This window comes from Chionomys nivalis, chromosome 1 (assembly GCF_950005125.1).
Source record: "Chionomys nivalis chromosome 1, mChiNiv1.1, whole genome shotgun sequence".
NCBI classification, from domain to species: Eukaryota; Metazoa; Chordata; class Mammalia; order Rodentia; family Cricetidae; genus Chionomys; species Chionomys nivalis.
The window spans coordinates 132,888,147-132,910,294 of NC_080086.1; the positions used below are offsets into that span (position 1 = coordinate 132,888,147).

The 22,148-nt window shown below is 49.4% G+C and overlaps 1 protein-coding gene across 1 annotated transcript in view; it reads left to right on the forward strand.

Moving 5' to 3' along the window:
- The window catches only part of Capn13 (calpain 13), a 62,199-nt gene extending 45,747 nt beyond the window's left edge, over positions 1 to 16,452 (forward strand). The window contains exons 11-21 of the mRNA XM_057784953.1: positions 15 to 26; positions 2,179 to 2,381; positions 3,255 to 3,291; positions 3,676 to 3,732; positions 6,664 to 6,721; positions 6,801 to 6,859; positions 8,398 to 8,466; positions 11,511 to 11,586; positions 13,447 to 13,575; positions 15,399 to 15,454; positions 16,426 to 16,452. Coding sequence (XP_057640936.1) covers positions 15 to 26; positions 2,179 to 2,381; positions 3,255 to 3,291; positions 3,676 to 3,732; positions 6,664 to 6,721; positions 6,801 to 6,859; positions 8,398 to 8,466; positions 11,511 to 11,586; positions 13,447 to 13,575; positions 15,399 to 15,454; positions 16,426 to 16,452 — 783 coding nt within the window. The remainder of the gene's footprint in view (positions 1 to 14; positions 27 to 2,178; positions 2,382 to 3,254; positions 3,292 to 3,675; positions 3,733 to 6,663; positions 6,722 to 6,800; positions 6,860 to 8,397; positions 8,467 to 11,510; positions 11,587 to 13,446; positions 13,576 to 15,398; positions 15,455 to 16,425) is intronic.
- Positions 16,453 to 22,148: the final 5,696 nt, after the last annotated feature.

Genomic DNA, 22,148 nt, shown 5'->3' on the forward strand with positions numbered 1-22,148 from the left:
CCTCTCTTCCACAGGTAGACTCCCAGGTATGGCTCCCTGCTGTCCTCACTGACTTCCCACACTTCTGACGCTGTCCCTTGGTAAACTATTATGCCTCTCCCCACACTGGGGTCTCCACATGTGTCTCCCAAGTCCACAAATCCACTCTTGTTGTATCTTGAATCAGCTGTCCGCTTAGTGTTTCCAAACAGGTCAACAAACTAGGGTAGGATTTGTCGTCTTCATATGTGGACTAGACCCCATTAGGATTCTCTCTTTAACGTCCAAGCGGGGCTGCAACTGTGCAAACATCCTGAAGCATTTGGTTCTCATAGAGAAGCATGGTCCAGCGGGCTCCTGTGCATTTAAGATGAGGGCAGTAGTAAGGAGGAGTACCCAGGGAGGGCCTTTAGACTCTTTAATTAGTCCCCAAATCTACCACAAGCTGATGCTTGCCAACTGCATAGAGCTTCAAGGCATACCTTCTACCTCTTCTCATGACAAAATGGATGTCTTTTTTATCCAGTAACCTGACCTGGTCATGTATTGATAAAAGATCTGAAGGCAATAGCAAGGATGGGAAGGGACAATGGACTTTAGAGGGCCTGATCTCACAGGCACAAACTGTGTCATGACTACGAACTCAGCAGTAACCTTTCTCTGCTGCCAAGAAGAGGGTCTGATGCATGGGCCAGGGTCGAGATGTGGTCATAGTCTGCAAATTGTAACAGTGTCCCACCCCAAGGCTGTTACAAGGTCCCAAGAAGTAGACAGTGTCTAGAGTAGCATCTCCCACAGCTCCAAAATACAAAAAGTTGGCAGCAAAGAGGTGTGTCCCTTAGCTACAGCCCAGCCACAAAGCTGGGACTTAGAATCTAACGCTGGTTCCTGGTACCCCAGCCACAGAAGGACACCACGAAGGGTTCTGAGGGCAGGTCTTCAGTGGATGGAATGGATCAGAATTCCAGTTCCCTGAGCTGGGGGACACAGAACACAGTGGGAACTTGGGTGAGAAAAGGGTATAAGCCCCACCAGGGGAATAACAGGCCAGTTCTGTACCTTCCCGGCCAAGAATTCGCACGAAGCAGGCTCCTCTGCACACTACACCAAGGTCTCCTATCACTCCCTAATCAAACTTCTCACTGCCACAGAGCAAGTCCGCTCTCTGACAGAGCTGCCCTTTTGGTAGACTGGCCCTATCATCCATTACTTCCATCAAAGGACCTAGGAAGACCAGGTCCCCAAACCTGTAAGGGCTGCTGTGAAGAACAGCAAAACTGCCTTGGAGGGTCTGCCTGCCCTCTGCTATAACCTGGGGCAGCCTAGTCTTATCTCTATCCCTGGACAGAAACTTCTGCATTCCCCCTGCTCGTCCCCCAGGGCAGAGTCCATCAATAACCATTTCATGCTGTATAACCATTCTAAATGGAATCACCACGCTTACATGTTGTAGGAAAATTTGTTTAGTAAGGGGTTTTTTATTATATAATATGTATGTGACATCTGGTAATAGGAATTGCGCTATATTTATTGTTATATCTGTAAGAAAATTTGAAATAAAAGGAAAATGATTGAGACCCATTATTTTTCAATGAGAAGGAATCCCGAGGCTCTGCTGAAGAGATGAAAGAGAGGGAGAGAAGAAAATTCAACCCTGCAGTCCTACGGCAGCCCAGAGCTTGTGATTAAAGGCTTAGAGGAAACCAACTGTGGGGACCCCAGAAGGAATTCAACACTGGAACACTGTCACTAATTTCCATGTCTTCTTCGCACATAAATAAGAAAGAAAACCAGAACCCCAGGATGCCATTAGATTAGCGAGATAAAATTACCTGTCAGATTTTTGTGCATCCACTGTAGCGTCTGGAATCTGTCAAGTCCAACCTTTTGACATCACAGCGTGATTTTTATCATCTACAAAAGTGTTGAGCCACGTCCCTGGCTGTCTTGGGATATCCTGGGGATCCATGTGCCCCACAGACTACAGGTGGGATCCACCTGGTAGATAAGCTACTATTGAGTTTTTTGTTTGTTTGTTTGTTTGTTTAATTTTGGATCGGAGTGATCACTGACTCCTTTCCCAGGACTTGTAAATGCTGGTCAGGTGAGGGGAGAAGGGTCTAGAAGGCAGCGGCCTGCCCCTGGGGCCAGGTTTCAGGCATGGGAAGAGCTTTCTCACACTAATCTTGTTTCTTCTAGTTCCAGAAGTTCCAAGAAAGACTGCCACCTGCATTTTTCTCCCCATTTAGAAACGCTGCCCAGGGCATAGACTATGTCTCCAAGTGCAACTTCACGAAGTCATTTCATCTGAGCCCCGGGACCTATGTAGTGGTTCCCTCGGCACACCGCAAAGAAGTCGAGTTCCTCCTCCGAATATTCCTCAAAATGCCAGACGAGGACAGGTATAGAAGCCCTGGGGTCCTGAGTGTTTTAGTCTTTACGAGAAGCGTTCTGTGTGTCACATGCAGAACGTGGTGTGCTGAGAACACAGTATGAGCCTTGCTCTTGAGACACTCACTACAGTGAGAAATGAGAACCTTTATGAACCTCGAACTTGACCCCAACAGCAATGTAAAGCTGCATGAAAGGAGAGAGTGGAGGAACTGCTTCTGTCCCTAGGGACTGGGAAGGGCTTCTCAGAGACAATGGCACTTGAGTTGGTCCTTGGAGGTAAACAGACATTAGTAACTTCAAGAGAAGAGCATGCATATAGAAAGATCCTGAGAAGAAGCAGACATAGCAGAGCCCAGAGCTTAGTGAGTAAGTTTTGTTAGTCATATGCATGGGAAGATTGTACCATGAATTATATTCACTTGTCTGAAACACACCCAGAATGTGGGGCAGACCAGAAAGTCAGAGTGACCTGAAAAGCAAATTCTGATTCTACAGCGTCTTAAATGTTAAATCATGGGTCAAGACTGGGATCAGCAAGTCCTGTCCCTTTGAGCCTGAAGCAGGAGTTAGAGATGTCTTGACAGTGGACATGTAAAGGTAGCCATCACTGCCAATTCAAGATGGAGGATGAGTCAAGGGTCTTCTGCATCCTGGCAGTAGAAATCACTGTCTGTAAGCATCTGAGAATGAACAAGTCAGTGGCTAGAAAATCAGACCATGCTCACTGCAAATGAACATGTGATCATCACGTGTCTCCTTCCATGACTGCCTTCTGCTCACCCTCACTGGAGATATTAGATGCCTTTGGGTGCCCTCCACACGTAGACTCCTGGGAATCCAGTACGGGTCATTTTTGTCTCGCTCTTCCCTTGATTTTCTAGGAATCTGAAGAGCAGTTTCAACTTCAGAGCCCTTAAGGTAGGTGTTTAAGCCCTGTTTGCTGTCCTTATTAGCATCTCGCCAAGAGCATCTTTCTCCTTCCTGGCCTTGCTATTGACCAGGGAAAATGGTAGGCTTCTGGTAGCTCTTAGGAACAGGGCAGAAGAGAAGACCAGCCCTCCCAAGACCAGACTGAATTCAAATATCTTCCTTCTAGCAAACTTTACTATTCAAACCCCCTTCAAGTTTGATTACCCCCCCCCATTCCCCGACCCCTACAACCACCAGGTGAAAAATCTATCTCAGATCCAGGCGAGGCTAATAATACCCTTCAACCAGGCCTGCTCTTACTGAAGCAAGGTTGCACCATATAAGTGGTCTCTTCCCTGGAAATTTGATATAACAATTTTCCTTTTGCTCCAGGAAAGTCTTTCAGAAAATGGATCCCAAAACAGCATTTTCTACAGATACGTGGATCAGGTATGTTGTCTAACACCCATGGACCTTACTCACCAGGAGAGTGGGCGGGGGAGGACTCCAGGAACAGAGCCATCTCCAATTGCTTGTCAGAATGCACGGAGTGAGAAGAACTTGACCATATCAGCCACTTTCTATCCTTGGACCAGCCCCAGAGGCTCCTGCTGCCAAGCTGTAGGACAAGCGATGTCCCCATGAGGGTGGAATCCCATTGGAACAGAGAGAGAGCTTAGGAAGGGAGAGGACAATTATGGACTGTGTGTAAGGGATATAGTGTGGCTTAAGCCTTTAGACAAGCAGTTGGCAGTAGCCCTTGAAATCTTTCTTTCTCTGGCTCGGCCATCACTCCCCACCCGACCAAACCTGGCATTGTTCCTCCCGGGAGCTGGCCAGCTTCAGAAAGCCCCAACAACTCTCTTCCTGCCAAGCCACCTATGTGCACATGGGGCTTTCCTAATGGTTTAATAAACTGTTATAAAGAACTCCTTGACTCCTCAGGATAAAAGAGCTGCCAGTGGCTCCGTGGGATGGGCCTTTTACCATTAATAACTGTGTCGGTGTGGGAAGCAGAAAGTGATATAGATGATTTTGTGTATCGTGAGCCAAGCAGAGGCTGGAAAAGGAAGGAAGGATGCCATCCCGTGCTTCTGTACTCGGAGGGCTAATGGCATGGCAGTATTTCGGGCACAGGTTGGACCCACAGGCAAAGGGGGGGGGGGTTACAGAGAAGAGTGTGGCTGGAATGAGGGGTGAGTCCCACAAAGAGCAGCCCCTCAGCGCTTGCCCAGCATGCAGGCCAGCTCTCACTGAGACAAGACTGACCCAGGAGACCACTGTGCCCTGTCTGTGAATTCCCAAAGGCAGAGGCGGCTTCATATGCATTCCTCGTCCCCAAGCGCCGATCACCGTCCTTGGCCCAGAGGAGGTGCTCAATCATTTCTGTCAGGTTGAATTAAGACAGATTAGTTCCTCTGGAGCAGACACCCAAGCTTGGATTAGCTGCTCTGAAGTGGTCAGCGAGACCTGATTAGGATGCCTGGGACCAAGCTTTTCCGGGGCAGGTGGTACATTTCCACGCAGGCCCATGTACCTGTACCTCTAAAATAAAAATATAAATTTGTCGTATGACAGGATGGTACAGACTCCCTAATCAGGACTTTCCCAAGAGATAGCCAAACATTTAGCTCCCCCTAGAGTGACTGCAGCTGGTATCGGGCATTGGTTGGAATTAGAATAAGACACCAATACAGTATTGTGCCCAGGTCACCTCTTAGGCAGGCATTGCTGCACAAGGCACCCTGGCAGCATCCTGTACAACATACAAGTTATGCTCAGAGGTTGTGGCCGCCCAAGACATCTTTAAGCAAAGCATTTCTCATGTACATGTTGTCGTTTCCCCCGTGACATCTCCCTCTGGCGTAACCAGCTCTATTAGCACAGTCATTTATCAGCCTCCGTTGCTGAGAGTTGTTTTTGTTAGCCATGGCAGTGGGGATGGTATAACTATGCCTGCCTGTCAGAAAGGGATCATGCATTTGAGCTCTAGATTAAACAGAGCAAACCTAACCACCATCCTTTATGAACTCAATTGGCAAGCATTTTCCAAACTCCCAGGATCTTCCCCAAGCATCTAGTTCACTACGCTTTGGAAGTTCCCCAGCCCCAACCTTTGAGGGTCCCCTAGCTCATACATGCAATTCTCGGGGAACTTGTCTGAGCAACCACCATCGCCATCGGTTTTTCCAGTGCTCCCGGTGGGTGACAGAATGTAGAATCCTGGTCCGAGCGGACCCTAGGTGGGTAACACGGAGGAGGAAGCAGATGGGGTCCATGCTCTGTTCAGCTTGTCAGTGAGTGGGCAGTTCCATGAAGGCAAGTCCCTCCTTAGCATACCAACTTCTGTGCGAGATTCTTTGGGGAAAAAAAAAAAAACAAAACTCGATTGCTGTTGGGCACATCAAGCCAGTTTCTCTGATATTCCCAAACTATGAGGTTAGAATAATGGCCTGAGGACTAGCATGAGACACTGGCATCTTAGAGGCTTGTGCTTCTCGCTGTGAGGCCTTACAAGGGCAGGGTATAGGACTTCTTCTGTTTTCAGGGCAGGCGATACCGCCAACCCTAAGAGGAGAAAGGAACAGTGTGTGGGGACTTTGAGGGCAGTTATCGGTGAGGGGCTGGTCTCAGGAGACCCCTTGGAGACACATTCTGAGCCATGGAAAGCCACTCTCCAGGTCTAACCACGGAGAAACCTTACTCTAGCGCTGGCTCCCCCAAGTACAGCGGCCATGCTTCTCTGTAAAATAGCCGTCAAGGACACTGGCCACCAGACCACCCAGTGCCTGTCTTCAGGGAAGAGCTAGTGTCACACCCTCGTCCCGAGATCAGGCCTAGAAAACACCCTGCTTACCCACCACTTAAGCCGCTTTCTGCTGTTAACCTAGCAAAGCCTCAGTACCCGGAAGACCAAGGAAGGTGCCCCATGGCAGCAGTTTCTAGAGCCTAGACTTCGAGCATGTTTATCTCCTACTATCACACGCACGCACACTGGAAGGCATCACATCTTCTCACAGTCCCTCTGGAAGTGGAGAACACACCTCAATGCTTGCCATAGGCCTCCTGGGGGGGAGGCGATCTGCTAGCGCCAGCCGCAGTGAGAAGGGGAGGAAGAAGCATGCTTTCTCTTTCTGTCTAATAATAAATGGAGGGGAGCAGCGTGGCAGAGCCCACGCCAGGAGTCCAGTGCCAAGACCAACCATCGTGACGGATGTCAGGGAGTGGGTTATCAGCAGGGCCAGAACCCAGGGCAGGCTCGGGACAAAGAACAGGTAGACATGCTGCGGAAAGGAGGGGCTTAGAACTCAGAGAACCGCTACTGAGTCAGGTGGCTCCTGATTCCCATCTCACGCCCATTTTTCTCCTGTTTTGGACCAGGGGCTGGACATTGATGCCACTCAACTGCAGAAACTTCTTAACCAGGAGTTCCTGACAGGTATGTCAGCTCAGAGGCCCGCTGGCTCCAGCCCTGTCCCCCAGGTCGCACCCTCAATATACTTCCTTTCTTTCCTCAGGGTCTCCAGGGGACACTTTCTCCTTGGACCAGTGCCAAAGCATCGTGGCTCTGATGGATGTATCCTTTGCTGTCACCCCCTTCTGCAACCCTAGGAACCCCCTGGCCGGAGGGCTTCCCTGGGCTTCTAGTCATAGGTACCACATGGATCCTGTGCCTGTTCTCCTGACTTACTCTAGAATCTAGCTCATCGTGGCAGCCATAGTCACTACTGAGCAGACTGCTGGAACTCCTAAGGAAATGCGTTTATAACGCTTGCAGTGGCCCTTGGGGTTCAACAGCTGTTATCCCATTCAACAATGAAGGACACGGAGGCCGCAGAGGTCAAGTACTTTTGCCCTGCTTCCACAGCTAGTTGAAACTACACAGGGATTTGAAATAGAAGTTTTAGCTTCCAAGCTTTCTGTTCTAACCTCCTCCTGTACTTCATACTCTAGTTGGAACTATTTTCCCTTTGCCCTTTCCTTCAACACTGGAGAAATCTTTGCTGTTTGGGTTCCTTACTCAGAATGCCCCCAATTTAAAAAGATAACCACTGAAAACTCTCAGACCTCCTTGGTCGGCAGTGCACGGCAGTGGCGCCCCCTTGTGGCTCACATGACATTTTTGCATGTGTAGACAGTAGCCTTGAGCCAATTCGGTGGCTAGCCCAGTTCCACGGCCCCATTCCTTGTGGCCAGGAATCAAAGTTTAATTGTTTAACTCTCTCACCTTAACACCCTCTCCAAGGGGACTTTCTCCCCTACCCAACGGCTGTCTCTACCCAGGCCCGAGAGACACTGGCCATGTAGGATGGATCCCAAGTCTGGCAGCTTCCCCCCAGGCTGTGGCTGTCTCCAGAGAGAGACAGATCACCCCCCTCACACTGTTAACAAGGCTCGAGTGTGAATGTGAAGCCAGCTATTGTAGAACAAGAAGGCTTCTTGATGGAATCATAAATCAGTCCTGTCTTAGCTGACTGTGGTCTGGAGTCACCCGGAGACACAGAGGAATCCAAATGGCCCTTGCAGCCCTGTGGCCAGGGCACCTAGCCGGGAGAAGAAAAAGAGCTAGAAAAACCTATGTTTTGTACTGGGAAAGTGCAAATGGGGCCTCCCGTGGGGTTGAGTGCTAGGGTAGGGTGCTAGCTCTCATAGTTCAATTAGTTCTCCTGCATTCACTGCTTACAATAAGGGGAAACATTAATACATAGGAAGCATCCCAGTTACACACAGCCCAGCGACAGCACATTTACCCATCCACACTACCTCTGCCTTGCAAGCCCCCTGAATGCTCCTCCCTAGCCTCTCCTGCCAGAGAACCCAGCCCAACTGGTGAAGGCCATGCTGTGGTGGGAGTGGGGGGTCCCCCTAGTCAGCTGGATTTAACTGAAATTGATGCCTCTTTCTCAGGGTGCCTTCCTTTTTAACAATGCATTTTATTTAGTAAAAACAAATCTAAACCAGGTCACCTTGAGATAGAGTGGGAGCCAGCTGGCCTGGGGCCAATATGGCACAGGGTTACTAGCTGAAGGATGACGCGGCTCTGGCTTTGCTGCTGGAGCAAACAGCTCCACTTCTCCACCCTCTGGACTGTTTGGCGCTTAACTACTCCTCCAGCTGAAGGTGAACGGGCGACTGGATCAGTATGAGTTTGCAAGACTGTGGAGTCGTCTCATCCACTGCCAAGTATGGTCACACTCTCTATGACATGACTAACGCTCTTATCTAACCCAGCTGAGCAAATATGTATTGGGTGTCCCGCCCTAGGGTATGAAATGATGGGAAGCATCAGCCCATCCCCAAAGTCACCTCATGTTTTACTTAGGGAAATGTACACGCAACCAAAGGCTGCAGTGCTGCCAGAGGGGCAGGATGAGGAATGTTCTAGAAGGCCAAAGAAAAGAGGTTAGCATGGGCAGTGTCTAGAATTGCCATGGTGAGTGTGTGTGTGTGTGTGTGTGTGTGTGTGTGTGTGTGTTGAAACACTTAATAGTCAGAACCCATCTGTTTCTATCCCAATGCATCTATGGGAGGACCTACCAAAAGAGATGTGGTTGGCCCATGGCCTCCCATTGTCCTCAGGACAAAATCTGAATGCATCAAAGCAGCACACAGACCTCTTGAGTTGAACTTCTGATTTTAAGTCCTCTGAAATCCAACTCTAAGAGGCCTTGCTGTCCTTGATAAACCCTATGCTTTTATTCCTCTGCCCTGCCCTTCCTCTCTCCCATCTCCATACCCCAAGCCTGGCCATTGCTCATCCACCCTAAAAATACAGGAAGCTTTGGATAAGCCTTCCCTGCCAAATCTTTCTTGCCAGTCCCTACGACCCAATTATTGTCTGCTCTGACCCCTCGTCTTCTATGAGATACCTGTAGAGCAGATCACATTGTCTACCTTGATATTTTGAACTTTGCCCTTATTTTAAAAGTTGTGCCTGTTGCTGAAAGAAAACATAGATGAGCAAAAACAAACTCAAAAAAGGAACCATGGTCTTGCCTCTTGCCAAAGGGAAAGCATTCAGACCCAGTTAATATGTTCCAGAGAGTGTCCTATAATAGGCACATCTATACACATTAAATAAAAGTATAATCTGGTCAGATGTGATAGGCACATCTGTAATCCCAGCACTTAGGGAGCTGCAGCAGGAAGAGTATGAGTTTGAAGCCAGCTTTGGCTACATAGAGAAAGAAGCCCTATGTCAAATAAATAAATGAGTGCACAAATAAATATAAACATGTACCTGCATACACGCTGCTTTTACAAAACAAAGAGCACCAATATATTACATGTCTAATCATGTCTCTAGCTCTGAACATTTTGAAAGACTGAGTTAAGTACGCCTGTGTGACTATGACAAGATGCATCCCCTGACCTGACAGTGGACCACTGGGCTTCTCATCAGACACTAGAATGGTGGACAAGTTGTAGTTGTTTGTTTTTTAGTCTTTTCTCTTTTGCTCTTCGGGGGCTCACCACTCAGCCTCCCAATAAATACACGGAGACTTATTACATATAAATGCCCAGCCCTAGCTTGGCTTGTTTCTAGCCAGCTTTTCTTAACTTAAATTATCCCATCTATCTTTTGCTTCTGGACTTTTACCTTTCTCTAGGTCTGTCTATCTTTTCTTTCCTTCTTATTCTGTGTCTGACCCCCAGCATTCTTCTCCCCTCTCCTATTTATTCTCCCTGCCAGTCATCCCTGCCTATTTCTCTCTCCTGTCCAGCTATCGGTCATTCAGCTCTTTATTAGATAAATCAGGTGTTTAGACAGGCGAAGTAACACAGTTACAGAGTTAAACAAATGTATCATGAAAGGATGCAAGGCATCTTTGCATCATTAAACAAACGTTCCACGGCATAAACAAATGGAACACATCTTCAGCTAATATTCCACAACAACAGGTCCTCATATCCTTACATGGCTAGGTCCTCCAGGGCAGGGTCTTCCTCATGTTCATCTTTCCCGCAGGGACCTCCATGGTGTGTATAACACAACCGTCCGTGTTCAGAATTGCTCAATAAATGGCCTAGCTAATCAGCGACTAAATGAATGAGCTAATGTAATGGAAATCACCGGAAGTCTGTCTTCAAACCTATCAACAACCAAATAAGCCCAGGGGGGAGGTTCTCAAGCTGTCGTCCTGCAGTTATTTTCCCCACCCCAGCTGGCCGTGTCTTGCATACCTGGGATCTGCTATTTGGACGTGGAAAAGCTCCCGGGGGACAGCAGTGTGTCCCAGCCTCAGTCAGGCACTCTGTGCTCAGCCCTGGGCAGCTGCCCACTTAATCCAAGACCTCATCTAGGAGGTGCGCCGTGGGCCAGGATTCCAATGAGCACTTGACAGAGAGGAAAAGTCTCCAGTATAAGCAAGAGTGGCTAGAAGTGGCTGCTGCAGCCATGCTGGGGCCAGGACCCAGTCCCAGCTGTTGGTCTTTTCTATACAACTCTCTCTAATGGGCAAGTGCGAGGACTCACAGATGAGCCTGCACACTTAGGTATTAGTGAACGACAAGCATTTCACAGATTTGTACTTTATCGCTGTTTGCTCCTTGGCTTCTTGTAACAAGCCTAGAAGGCAGGCACTGTAATTAGCCCTGTACTGCAGATGAGGAAACCGAGGCCTAGAAAGGTGATGTAACTTGATGAAGATTGGTTCCGCAGCTGGTCAAGAGCTGAACTGGAACTTCAGCTCGGAGAGATGATCCATCACCTGTTCGGTCTGTGCACTTAACTGCTGGACACAAACTCTTTAGAGCAGTCGTTCTCAGCCCGTGGTTCATGACTCTTTGGCAAACTTCTGTCTCCAAAAACATTTACATTATGATCATAGCAGTAGGAAAATTGCAGTTATGAAGTAGCAATGAAAATAACTTTATAGTTGGGGGCATCACAATGTAAAACCTATATTAAAGGGTTGCAGCGTTAGGAAAGGTGAGAGCCACTGGTCTGGAGGAGAAGTTTTGTGCTTTCCCAAAGACAGCCAAACTTCCCATGGGTCTGGAGTGAGAAGAGAAAGCTTCAGGTCCAGATGTGATCAGAATAACTGACTTAAGGGGTGTGGCCATTCCCATTTGCCCCATTCCCCCCTCTACCTCTGTAAGATGGCTCCTTGTACACTTTAGTAAGGTGTCTTCTGGGGATGGAGAAGAGACTTACAAAACCTCTCCCATTCACCTTCTGAGTCCTTACAGACTTCTTGCTTCTTTCCCTCCCCCACCCCCATCAGCATGTTTTCCAGGACATCCAGAGGAGCCCTGGAGTTCTCCTGAGCTCAGACCTGTGGAAGGTCATAGAGAGCACAGGTAACATGGGCTCGTGATACCTGGATGACCGGGGGGGGGGGGGGGGCGCGTGGGGCATGCGTGAAGTCCACATTCCCAGCATTCCCAACAAGGCTGACACAGTAAGGGTGGGCAGCTGGGAGAAAAGAGAGCTCTAGCTGTGTGTCCTCCCATACCTACACTGACCTTCACAGGTTCCCAGCACTCTAAACTCAGATACAAGCCCCGCCTCCCACCCCCGCTGTAGCCTGAGCAGTCCTGTACCAATTTCCCTCCAACCTGGATCTTATTGAGTAGGGGAGGACCACATGACTGATGACCTACGAGGGATGGAGCTAATCTTCCAGCTCACTGTCTGTGCTGTTGGGGTTAAATACCCACAGCAGGCTGGAGCTCTCACTTCTCTCTCTTCACATAAAGTTCATGGCTAAATTAAACCGAGCACGAGCTTTCCAGCCTGGGGCAATGATAACAACACTTTAGGGTGCAGAGTGCTTCATAGGTCACCACAAACTGTTCGCATCATCTCATTCTCATTCCATTGTCTTTGCTTGGCCGCGAAACATTGCTTCTTCCATGTGTGTGGGGAAAACAGATCACACAAAGGTTATGTAAGAAAATGGCCACCTTCTTTAATAAACCGTAGACTCGTGTTCCCCAGGTTAACTCTGGAAAAAGCACCTCCATAATTCTTCTCACGCTCCTGGTACAGAAAGGGGTAGAAATGCAAGACACTGCTCTCCGTCTGAGCAGAGCTCCTCCCCTTAATTCTGACAGTCACCGTGGACCCCAGCGTCATGGGTCTGCAGCATAGCAGAAGGCTGAGAGACTCAGCTGAGCTGCCCCACGGTGCCCTGCCAGGCTTGTGAGAGCTAGGAAGGCTCAGCTCTCCCTACATTTCCAGCAAGTTCCAGGGCATAATTTCTGGCTGATATGGGGCCACACTTGGAGCACAATTGCAGAACCAATTAAAGACGGAATCACCAAAGCAGCCTAACTGACCCAGAATAGAACAAGGGGGTGAAGTGGGGACCACTTCCAATTCAATTCAGCAGCTCAGAGGTTAGGTAGGTTGCTGTCAGGAAAAGTCAAGCCCCAACTGAAGACATTTGGTTCTTATGTTGTCAGCTTTACCGCAGAAGTCAAATGTGACTCTAACTACAGGTGGCCCCTGAGCCTCCAAGCTCGTCCTTGCATAGATTTCAGGTGTCTGCCTGCTCACCAGAGCAATAACTGTTGGCCACTCTGCACTTGTCATCTGTGTGGCTGGCAACTCCCTGGAGCTTATAACTAGAGATGCAAGATGACAAGGTCAAAGGTGACAAGAGCAAGAGGCTTATCTTCTGCCCAGTCGAGGCAGCCTTCTGAGTTGTGTCTCCCTTCTGTGCCCCAGCCTTTCCTTGGATGGGCACCATAGAACTGAACCTCCATCTTTCAGGGAGACCACACCCGCCTACATTAGCAGCACCCATATAAGGGGCTTACAGGGAGTCATGATATCTAGCTGGAAGACAGTTTAATTGATCACCAGAAGAAAGGAACCTGGCAGAGGCAGGGTTGGACTTCAGCCCTTAGGTGTCTTGGCAGCTCCATGCTGCATGGGGATTGTCTAATTGGAAAAGACAATGTGTCAGTGTCTTGAGTCCCTTGAGCTGGCCTCTGGCCGAGCTGCAGGCTTACGACACGAGGACACAACAACCAGCGGTCAGGAGAAAAAGACCAGGCCCTGAGTGAGGCGGCACTGGCTGACCTACTGGACTGAGCAGGGGATGTGGTGGAAGGCTGCTAGGCCCTCATGACAGGTTTATTGACCCTCGTGAAGCAGAGGACCACCCCATCTCCAGTGTCCGCTTAGCTCACCCACTCGCCTTCCCGTCCCAGACTTCCTTTCAGGAATCTTGGTCGGCAATGAGCTGCTGAGCCTCATGACACTCCGGTACAGCGACAGCGCTGGCAGAGTCAGCTTCCCCAGCCTCGTCTGCTTCCTGATACGGCTGGAAACCATGGCAAGTAAGTGACCCTGGGGGCATTCTGTAGAGCTTCTCAGTGACCCATGGGCTCGACAGATGGCCAGGGAAGCACTGAGTCCCCGGACCTGGGTCAAGACTCAGGAGTAGGCAGGCTGGTGTCCTGCTGAGATTCCCAGATCTAAGAGTGAGACTGTCAGTAGTGCTGTGGTGAGGAATAGGGTAGAGACTGAGGTCTGCAAACCCCCGACGTAGCTGCTGTGAGGTTAACACATCTGAGAAACCAGCTGGCCAAGAGAAAGACTGGGACCCTCCCCAACCAAAGCCAACAGAACATTCTCAATGGGAAAAGAAAACAAAAAGCCCATAGCATGCAAATTTGTGTGGTACCTGGTGCTATGCAAATGACACAGAAAGCCTTACCACCGTCCTAACACCACGCCATTGAGATTCTAAAAGTTGTCTTACTTTCCTTCACCGTCGCTATGATAAAATACTCTGACCAAAGCAACTTGAGGGAAATGAGGTTTTGTTTTGGTTTATTTGTTTTGTTTTCTTTTCTGGCTCATAGTCGCAGGTTAGCGTCAGGGAAGACAGGTTAGCCAGAATTTGAAGCCACTGGTTATATTACAGCCACAACCGGGATGAAAGCAGTGAATGCATGCCCTTTCTCTACTTACACAGTCCAGGATCCCAGCCAGGGGATGATGGTGATCTTCCCACCTCAGTGAATACAGTCAAGGCCCATTTTCCCTGGTGATTCTAGATTCTGTCAAGTAACACTGACAATTACAGGCATGTTTTCTTTCTCAATTAAACAATTTCTGCCTCTGCTTTTCTTTGCATGTTTATCCATTTTTGTTTGTTTGTTTTTAATTCTTGGACACAAAGACCTCAAAATTTCAGAGGGTACCAGCCTCCAATAACCAACAACAGTCCCCATCCTCTTTCCACACTCTTTTGTGTCCCTACAATCCCAACTCTCTTTTAGCCTCCTCATCCTATTCGGGCTCTGACTCGGGAACAAGGTTCAGTAAAGTCACCCTGCCTCTCTTTCTCCAGGTTATGTTTAGAACCAAATCTACTCTTTAGTTATGCAGTGAAGGATTTCAGTCCCTAGTGAAAGAATTTCACCCAAGTGAATACCTGGGAGCAGAAGGTCTTTCCTCAAGCCATAGAACTCCAAAGATGGAGGCCAGAGGGTCCCACACTTTTCAGCAGAATAGCTTTTGTTCTGTGTGAAGTCCCAAGCTGCAGTGCAGTTCAAAACAGCTCTTAGGAATGAGGGAACGGCAGTGTGGGGTCCAGAAACACCCCTGCACCCTGATACCTCCACAGCCGTGGGGCCCTTCTGAAAAGCCCAAGGCTCCAAGTGAAGACTGAACGAGTAGAACCTTGAGAAGGTAAAAGCAAAGCCTGGAGTAGACTGGGGAGACCCCTAACTGTGCTCATTTAGAAAAATCAGTCCACTCGCTGTGGCGGTACACCCCTCTAATTCCAGCACTCTGGGAGGCAGAGGCAAGTGGATTTCTGTGAGTTCAAGGCCAGCCTGGTCTACAAAGTGAGTTCTAGGACAGCTAGGTCTGCACAGAGAAACCCTGTTTGCAAAACCAAAACAACAAACAGACAAATCAGTCCATACAACACCCCCCCACACACACACACACACAAGACAAAGTGGAAGGGGGCGAGGAACATGACTCTGGAAGGGGAGAGATGAGGATAATCCCAACTGTCCTGAAGGGAATCCTTAAGCCACGGCATAGAGCTAGATGAAACGGGAGAACAGAGTAAAGCACCCGCTGGGGACAGTGACGACTTACGACCTCCTCTCAGCCCCTCAAAGCCTTTCTACCTCTACCCTAGAGGCATTCCGCAACCTCTCCAAGGATGGCAAAGGCGTCTACCTGACAGAGATGGAGGTGAGGCATCTTCCCCTCCCAGAGCCAGGCACAGTCTCAGGCTACAATCTCCTGATCCAGTTCCAAAGGACATTTTTCTCCCCAGGGTATTGAATAGTTCATCAAAGGCCAGCCAGGCTGGGGCGGGGGATGGGGGGAGCTTCCTCCAATTACTGTCTTTATATATTGCGGGCTGCCAGGCTGCTTTCGGATCTTGGCAGAGAGATTTTATTTTTTTCCAATAGCTTAATAAAGCAGAGGATTATGTGGGAGTCATAAATCCAAGAGAGAAGTAAAGAACAGTCCACCAAGCTCACTGTACATTAAGCCTGAATTTTAGAGCCATCTAACCAGTCAGCTGGTCAACCCCCATACACCTCTCTCTGCTGGGCTATTTAGAAAATAATATATGCCCTTCAATTGCTCAGTTGGTGGAGTGGAGGATTGTAGAGGAGTTACCTAGAAAGTAGAGGGAAGACGTCTTGTGGCAGAACACCGAGGGTAGAGTGAGCTGGGGAAAGGCGTTGATACTGAACGTAGACCTTCTAAGGGAGGGGTATATATTTGCCCTCATCCACGTGAAATGAACCAGCTTTAAGAATTGGTTACTCAGGGTTGGGGCTCAGTCAGTGAGTACTTATCACACAAGCATGAGGATCTGAGTTTAGAACCCTAGCACCCACATAAGAAGCCAGGCATGGTGGTGCATGCCTACAATCCCAGAGTCCTAGAGAGGTGGAGACAGGGGCATCTGAGGAGTTTGCTGGCCAGCTAGCCTCACGCATTGGTAAACTCTGGATTCAATGAGGGACACCATTTCAAAAAGTAAGGAAGACACCTGGCAGCAACATCTGCCATAATTTACAGATACATGATTTACAGATACATAATTTACAGATACATGAATCTCCATATATGAAGACTTACACACCAGGGAGAAGGGAGGGGAGAGAGAGGAGATACCCATTTTAATGATGATGCTTATTTCTCAGTGGATGAACCTGGTCATGTACGGCTGAGGTGAGGAGTCCAGCCGAGCCCTCTGGACCAGGTAAGACATGGCAGCACTCGAGTCCTTTCTTCTTCCTCTGAACAGTGTCCCTCTTTCTCTAAAAATGACACACAAGACTCCCTGGAGACAGCCTCTCAGAGACTTGGAAAGCTTATTTTTGAGCCAAGGCCCTGCTGATCAGCGCTCCTGGGTTTCAAGGCCAAACTCTCAGATTTTATCCAGACAGATTCATGAAGAGCACAGCCTGAAAGTCGTGAATGAGAGATTTACAACATTTAATTAATGTTCCAGAGAGAAAGGGTGGTGACTCATTCCAGACAGGGACTAGAAGTGGTGGAAACAGAACACTGCAGAGCTACGCCAACACTTGACCTGAAAGACCCCCGGTAGGGACCTTCCCTCAGGTGGAGACCCCGGACCCACAGACCAGGCCGAGACCACGAGTCGGATGCAAACTGCAAGAGGTTTATTAAGTAGACACAGGTACCTGCGGGCGGCAAAGTCTTTCGGAGGACTTGCGCGCCTGCAGACTGGGAGGAGGACTTTTTATAGGAAAGAGGGCAGCAAAAAGGAATTTACAGAAGCAGAAGCGTGGTTATCAGAATGAGGCGGGGGGGGGGCATGAATGGTTTTCCTCTCCCAGCATGGATGTCTGGCAGCAGACATCCTGCTCTTATCTTATAGGTATCCTACTTTGAAGTCATTCTGCTTTGTAGATGTCCTATCTTATAGATATCCTGTTTTCCTCTCACGAGAGCAGGCTAGCTGCTGATCCTGAGAATCTTTCAAGTAAACAGGACGTTCTCCCGGGGAGCCTGCTAGCTGCGGGTTCTGAGGAGGGGGTCTGTAGGATCTTTCATTCCCCCATTTTCTTTTATCATAGAGTTAAATCTTTTACTCTAAGCAGTTAGGGAACCTCGGTTTCTTGTTGTTGTACCATATGATACTGATGGGTCAGTACTAGGGCCTGAATAACTGACAGCCTGTCTTTCATAAACCGGACCAAGCAGTTTAAGATGCAGGGCCCAAACAGGAGTATCAGAAGGAGGACAATCAATCAAGGGACCCATCAGAGGAGACAATAGAGTCGTAAACCAGGGAGACTTATTAAACCACCCTTCAAACCATCCCTGTTGTGATTCGAGCAGCTTTTGTCTCTGTCTTAACCTCTCTCTAAGCTTTGTCATAGTGTGGTTCGCATAGAAACAACTTTCCTCTTCGAGTGCTGCGCATAACCCTCCCTCTTGTAAAAACAACATGTCTAGCCCCCTCCTGTTTTGTAGGGCTACCTCTGAGAGGGGGGGTTAATGACTCTTCAAGTGCACTAACCGATTCTTCCAGCGCCTTGATATCAGTATGCATGGCTGCCTGAAGTTGTCTAAATTGGCTGGTCTCCATAATCTAGGACTAAGGGGTTGCCCTGGACATTGGTAGCGGTAGTGATCTCATAGCAGGGGCCACAAGCTTTTCCCCCCCACAAGTCCAGGGTCCCCTTCCCGAGTACCCAGGCGTGGTTCCTCGTCTGAGCGTGATTAGATCCCAGGTGGAGGAGGGTTTCCAGTAAGCCTCCCCCGTCGTTTCGCAACCCCATTGGGCACAGTAACCGTCCCTCGGCCCTCCACGTCCCTTTTGTGTGTTTTGTCCTGGACAAACATAGAAGTGTTTGTTCCTGGTCCCATGTCGCCCCCCTCCACCCCCTCGGGTGATGGCAGTCATCTCCCGGGAATGTCGCCATCCCCAGTCTTAGTAGGGCCCATATAATGATCCAAGGGCCCCATGGGTAAGCCTTATCTTTAAGGGGTTTTGAGTGCGTTGGGCTCTCCATGCTGGGGTTGCGGCGGGCTCCATTTTGTCAGCTGTATGGGCGGCCTTAATGTGTGAGGCGTGGATCCAGGCTGCGATGCCGTCAACCTTTAGTGCCATTGGGGGTCAGAAGGTCAGTGTAAGGGCCTTTCCACCGAGGTTCCAAGTTTTAGGTCTGGTGTCTGCGGACCCAAACAGTATCTCCTATCTGGAAGGGATGCGGTACCACCGGCTGGTTCAGTTGGTCTCGGTAAGCAGCGGCGAGTGGCTTCCAAACCTCTCTCTGCACAATCTGTAGACGTAAATGAGCCTCCAGAGAAGGACTGTTAGCAAAATTGGCAATGTTTGAATTAAAGAAATTTATAAATGGGGGAGGAGCCCCATATAGGATTTCAAAAGGAGTCAGTCCATGAGGTCCCGGAGTGTTGCGGGCCCTGTACAGGGCCAGTGGTAAGAGGAGCACCCAGTCTCTAGTGCCAGTTGCAAGCGTTAATTTGGATAAGGTCTCCTTAATTGTTCTATTCATGCGTTCTACCTGTCCTGAACTTTGGGGTCTACACGCACAATGTAATTTCCATTCGACCCCTAGGAGTTTGGCCACCTACTGACTTACCTGGGAGACGGAGGCGGGCCCATTATCGGTGCCAAGACTTGAGGCATTCCGTACCTGGGAAATATTTCTTCCAAGAGCTTTTTGGTCACCACCTTTGAGGTTTCGTTTTTGGTGGGAAAGGCTTCTATCCATCCTGAAAAAGTGTCTATGAACACCAAGAGGTATCTGTACCCCTAGAGACCTGGCTTAACCTCCGTAAAGTCGATCTCCCAATGTACTCCGGGACGATGTCTCCGTGCCCGAACTCCTGGACCAAGCTTGGTTCTGCCTGCATTTACCTGAGCGCAGGCTTGGCATTCATCAGTCACTTTTTGCAGGGCTCTGTCCCTGTTCAGGAGGTATTGGCCTGACTCCTGTCTGTCCGACAAGGTTTTCATCTTCTTTGGCCCCAAATGAGTCAATTTATGCAAGTAGTCTATTATTTTATAAGTATGTTTTGTTGGCATACCAATCTTTTCCTTGAAAACCCAATGTTGCTTTTCGGGGTCATATGTGGCCCCCATTTTCTTTAGGAGATCAATGTCCTCTTTACTATAGGGTAGCGAACTGGAGGCTTGGGCCTCTTCCGGGTTCGTCAAGGGGAGAGCTTGGGAGGTCTTGGTTGATTTTATAGCAATCTCTCGAGCAGCGTTATCTGCCAGCCTATTTCCCTTTTCCTCAGGGCTATGGCCTTTTTGATGCCCAGGGCAGTGCATAATACTTAATTTTGGGGGCAAAAATAAGGCTTTCAGGAGTGCCAGTATCCCAAGTTTGTTTTTAATTTCCTTTCCTTCTGAGGTCAGCAGCCCTCGTCTTCAATAAATTTCCCCATGTATGTGAGCCGTGGCAAATGCATATCGGCTATCCGTATAAACATTCAGTCTCTTACCTTCTGCCATCCGGAGTGCCTAGGTCAGAGCGATGAGTTCAGCCCTCTGGGCGGAGGTGCCTGCTGGTAAGGCTTCTGCCCAAACTACCTCAGTCTCTGTTGTCATTGCTGCCCCCGCCTTTCGTTTCCCATTTGCCAGGAAACTGCTGCCATCCGTATACCAAGTATAGTCAGCATCTCGGAGGGGTTGATTCGTCAGGTCCGGTCTGGTCCCGTGTGTTTCTGCGAGGATCTGGAGGCAGTCGTGGTGTTCCGGGTCCTCAGGCAGGGGGAGCAAGGTCGCGGGATTAAGAGCGACCACAGGTCCGAATTGCACCCGGTCCGCATTCAGGAGCAGGGCTTGGTAGTAAGTCATGCTGGCATTGGAGAGCCAGCGGTCTGGAGGCTGCTTGACCAAGGCTTCCACCGCATGGGGTGCCAGGATAGTCAGTGGCTGGCCCAGGGTTAGTTTACCCGCGTCCTTAGTGAGGACTGCAATAGCTGCTACCATTCGCAGACAGGGCGGCCACCCTGAAGAAACTGGGTTGAGTTTCTTTGAGAGATAGGCTACAGGACGCCTCCAAGGGCCCAGTTTTTGAGTTAGGACCCCTTTGACGTAACCCTGTCTCTCATCCACGAACAAGTCAAAGGGTTTGGTAATGTCAGGGAGGCCTAAAGCAGGGGAGGCTGGTAAGGCTTTCTTAATGTTTTTGAAAGCCCTCTGCTGTTCCTCTCCCCAATCAAACATTGTCCCTGGTTTAGTTAGAGGATACAAGGGTGCAGCCATCTCGGCAAACCCTGGGATCCAGAGGCGGCAGAATCCCGCTGTTCCCAGAAACTCTCGCAGCTGGCGGGGGTTCCGGGGGGCAGGGATGTTAGTGATAGTTTGTTTGCGCACCTCAGTCAGCCATCTCTGTCCATCTTTTAATTGATAACCTAGGTAAATGACTTGCTTCTGGCACATCTGAGCCTTCCTGGCTGATGCCTGATATCCTAATTGTCCCAATGTCTGTAGGAGGGACTTTGTGCCCTCCTGACATTCTTTCTCTGAAGCGGCCGCCAGAAGGAAGTCATCAACGTATTGGAGCAATGTCAGGGTGGGGTACTGGACCTGAAAGTCGCCAGGTCCCGGTGCAGAGCCTCATCAAAGAGGGTCGGGCTGTTCTTGAATCCCTGGGGGAGCCTAGTCCAGGTCAATTGACCCGAAAGACCAAGATCTGGGTCCTTCCATTCAAAGGCAAAAAGGGGCTGGCTCTCCGGATGCAGCCGCAAGCAGAAGAAGGCATCCTTTAAGTCTAATATGGTATACCAAACGTGGGATGGTGGCAGAGTGCTCAATAAGTTATAGGGGTTGGGGACCATGGGGTGCATGTCCTTCACCCTTTTGTTGACCTCCCTCAAATCCTGCACTGGCCGGTAGTCCCCAGTCCCTGGTTTCTTTACTGGTAAAAGGGGGTGTATTCCATGGTGACCGGCAGGGGATGAGGATGCCCTGGTCCAAGAGCCTCTTTTTTTTTGCAATAAGCACATTGGTCCCTGTCCATTTTGGCCCCCTTCCTTTCTCCCAGCCTACCTCCCTCTCTTTCTTGTCCTTGAACTACAGTGGCCAGCAGCCTACTTAATTCTTTATTCTATTTCATGTCTCTTTCCTCATTTATTGGTTGCTCCTCTGAATATACTTGTAAATTCTCCTTTCCTTCTCTCTTTCTTTGCCTCTTCAGCAGATCCTGTATTGTATATCCCTGCAGACCTTCCAGCCTCTGTAATTTACTTCTGATATCCGGACTGGACTGCCAAATAAAGGATATTGAAACACTAGTGGCCTGCCCCGGTTCCCCGGGTCATAGGGAGTATACATTCTGTATGCTTCCTTAAACCTCTCTAAAAAGGCAGAGGGAGTTTTCTCATTCCCTTGTATCACTTGCTTTGCCTGAGCCACATTAGTGGGGCGGCGTGCTGCCCCTCGGAGACCCGCTACAAGCAGCTGGCGATAGAGGCGTAGGTGTCCCCTACCTGCAGCTGTGGTGAAGTCCCAATCAGGTCGCGTCAGAGAGAAGGCCTCATCAATTTCGTTAGGCAAAAGGGTTGGGCGACCGTTGTCGCCTGGAACGTTTCTCCGAGCCTCCAAAAAGACTCTTTGCTTTTCCTCTGAGGTCAGCAGGGCTTGCAAGAGTTGCTGGCAATCCTCCCAGGTGGGCTGGTGGGTGACTGAAATAGACTCGATTAGATTAGTCAGCGCCACTGGGTTTTTGGAAAAGGAAGGGTTATGCTGTTTCCAGTTATAGAGATCAGAAGCTGAGAATGGTACTGTTGCTGCCCATTCGGACCCTCCCGGAGGGGAAGGGCGTGGGAGGTGGAATCAGGCGGCGGCTCGCGTCTGTCCCTCTGTTGGCCAGCCATAGGTGAGAGGGCCGGGGATTCTTGTGGGGGCCCCTCGGCC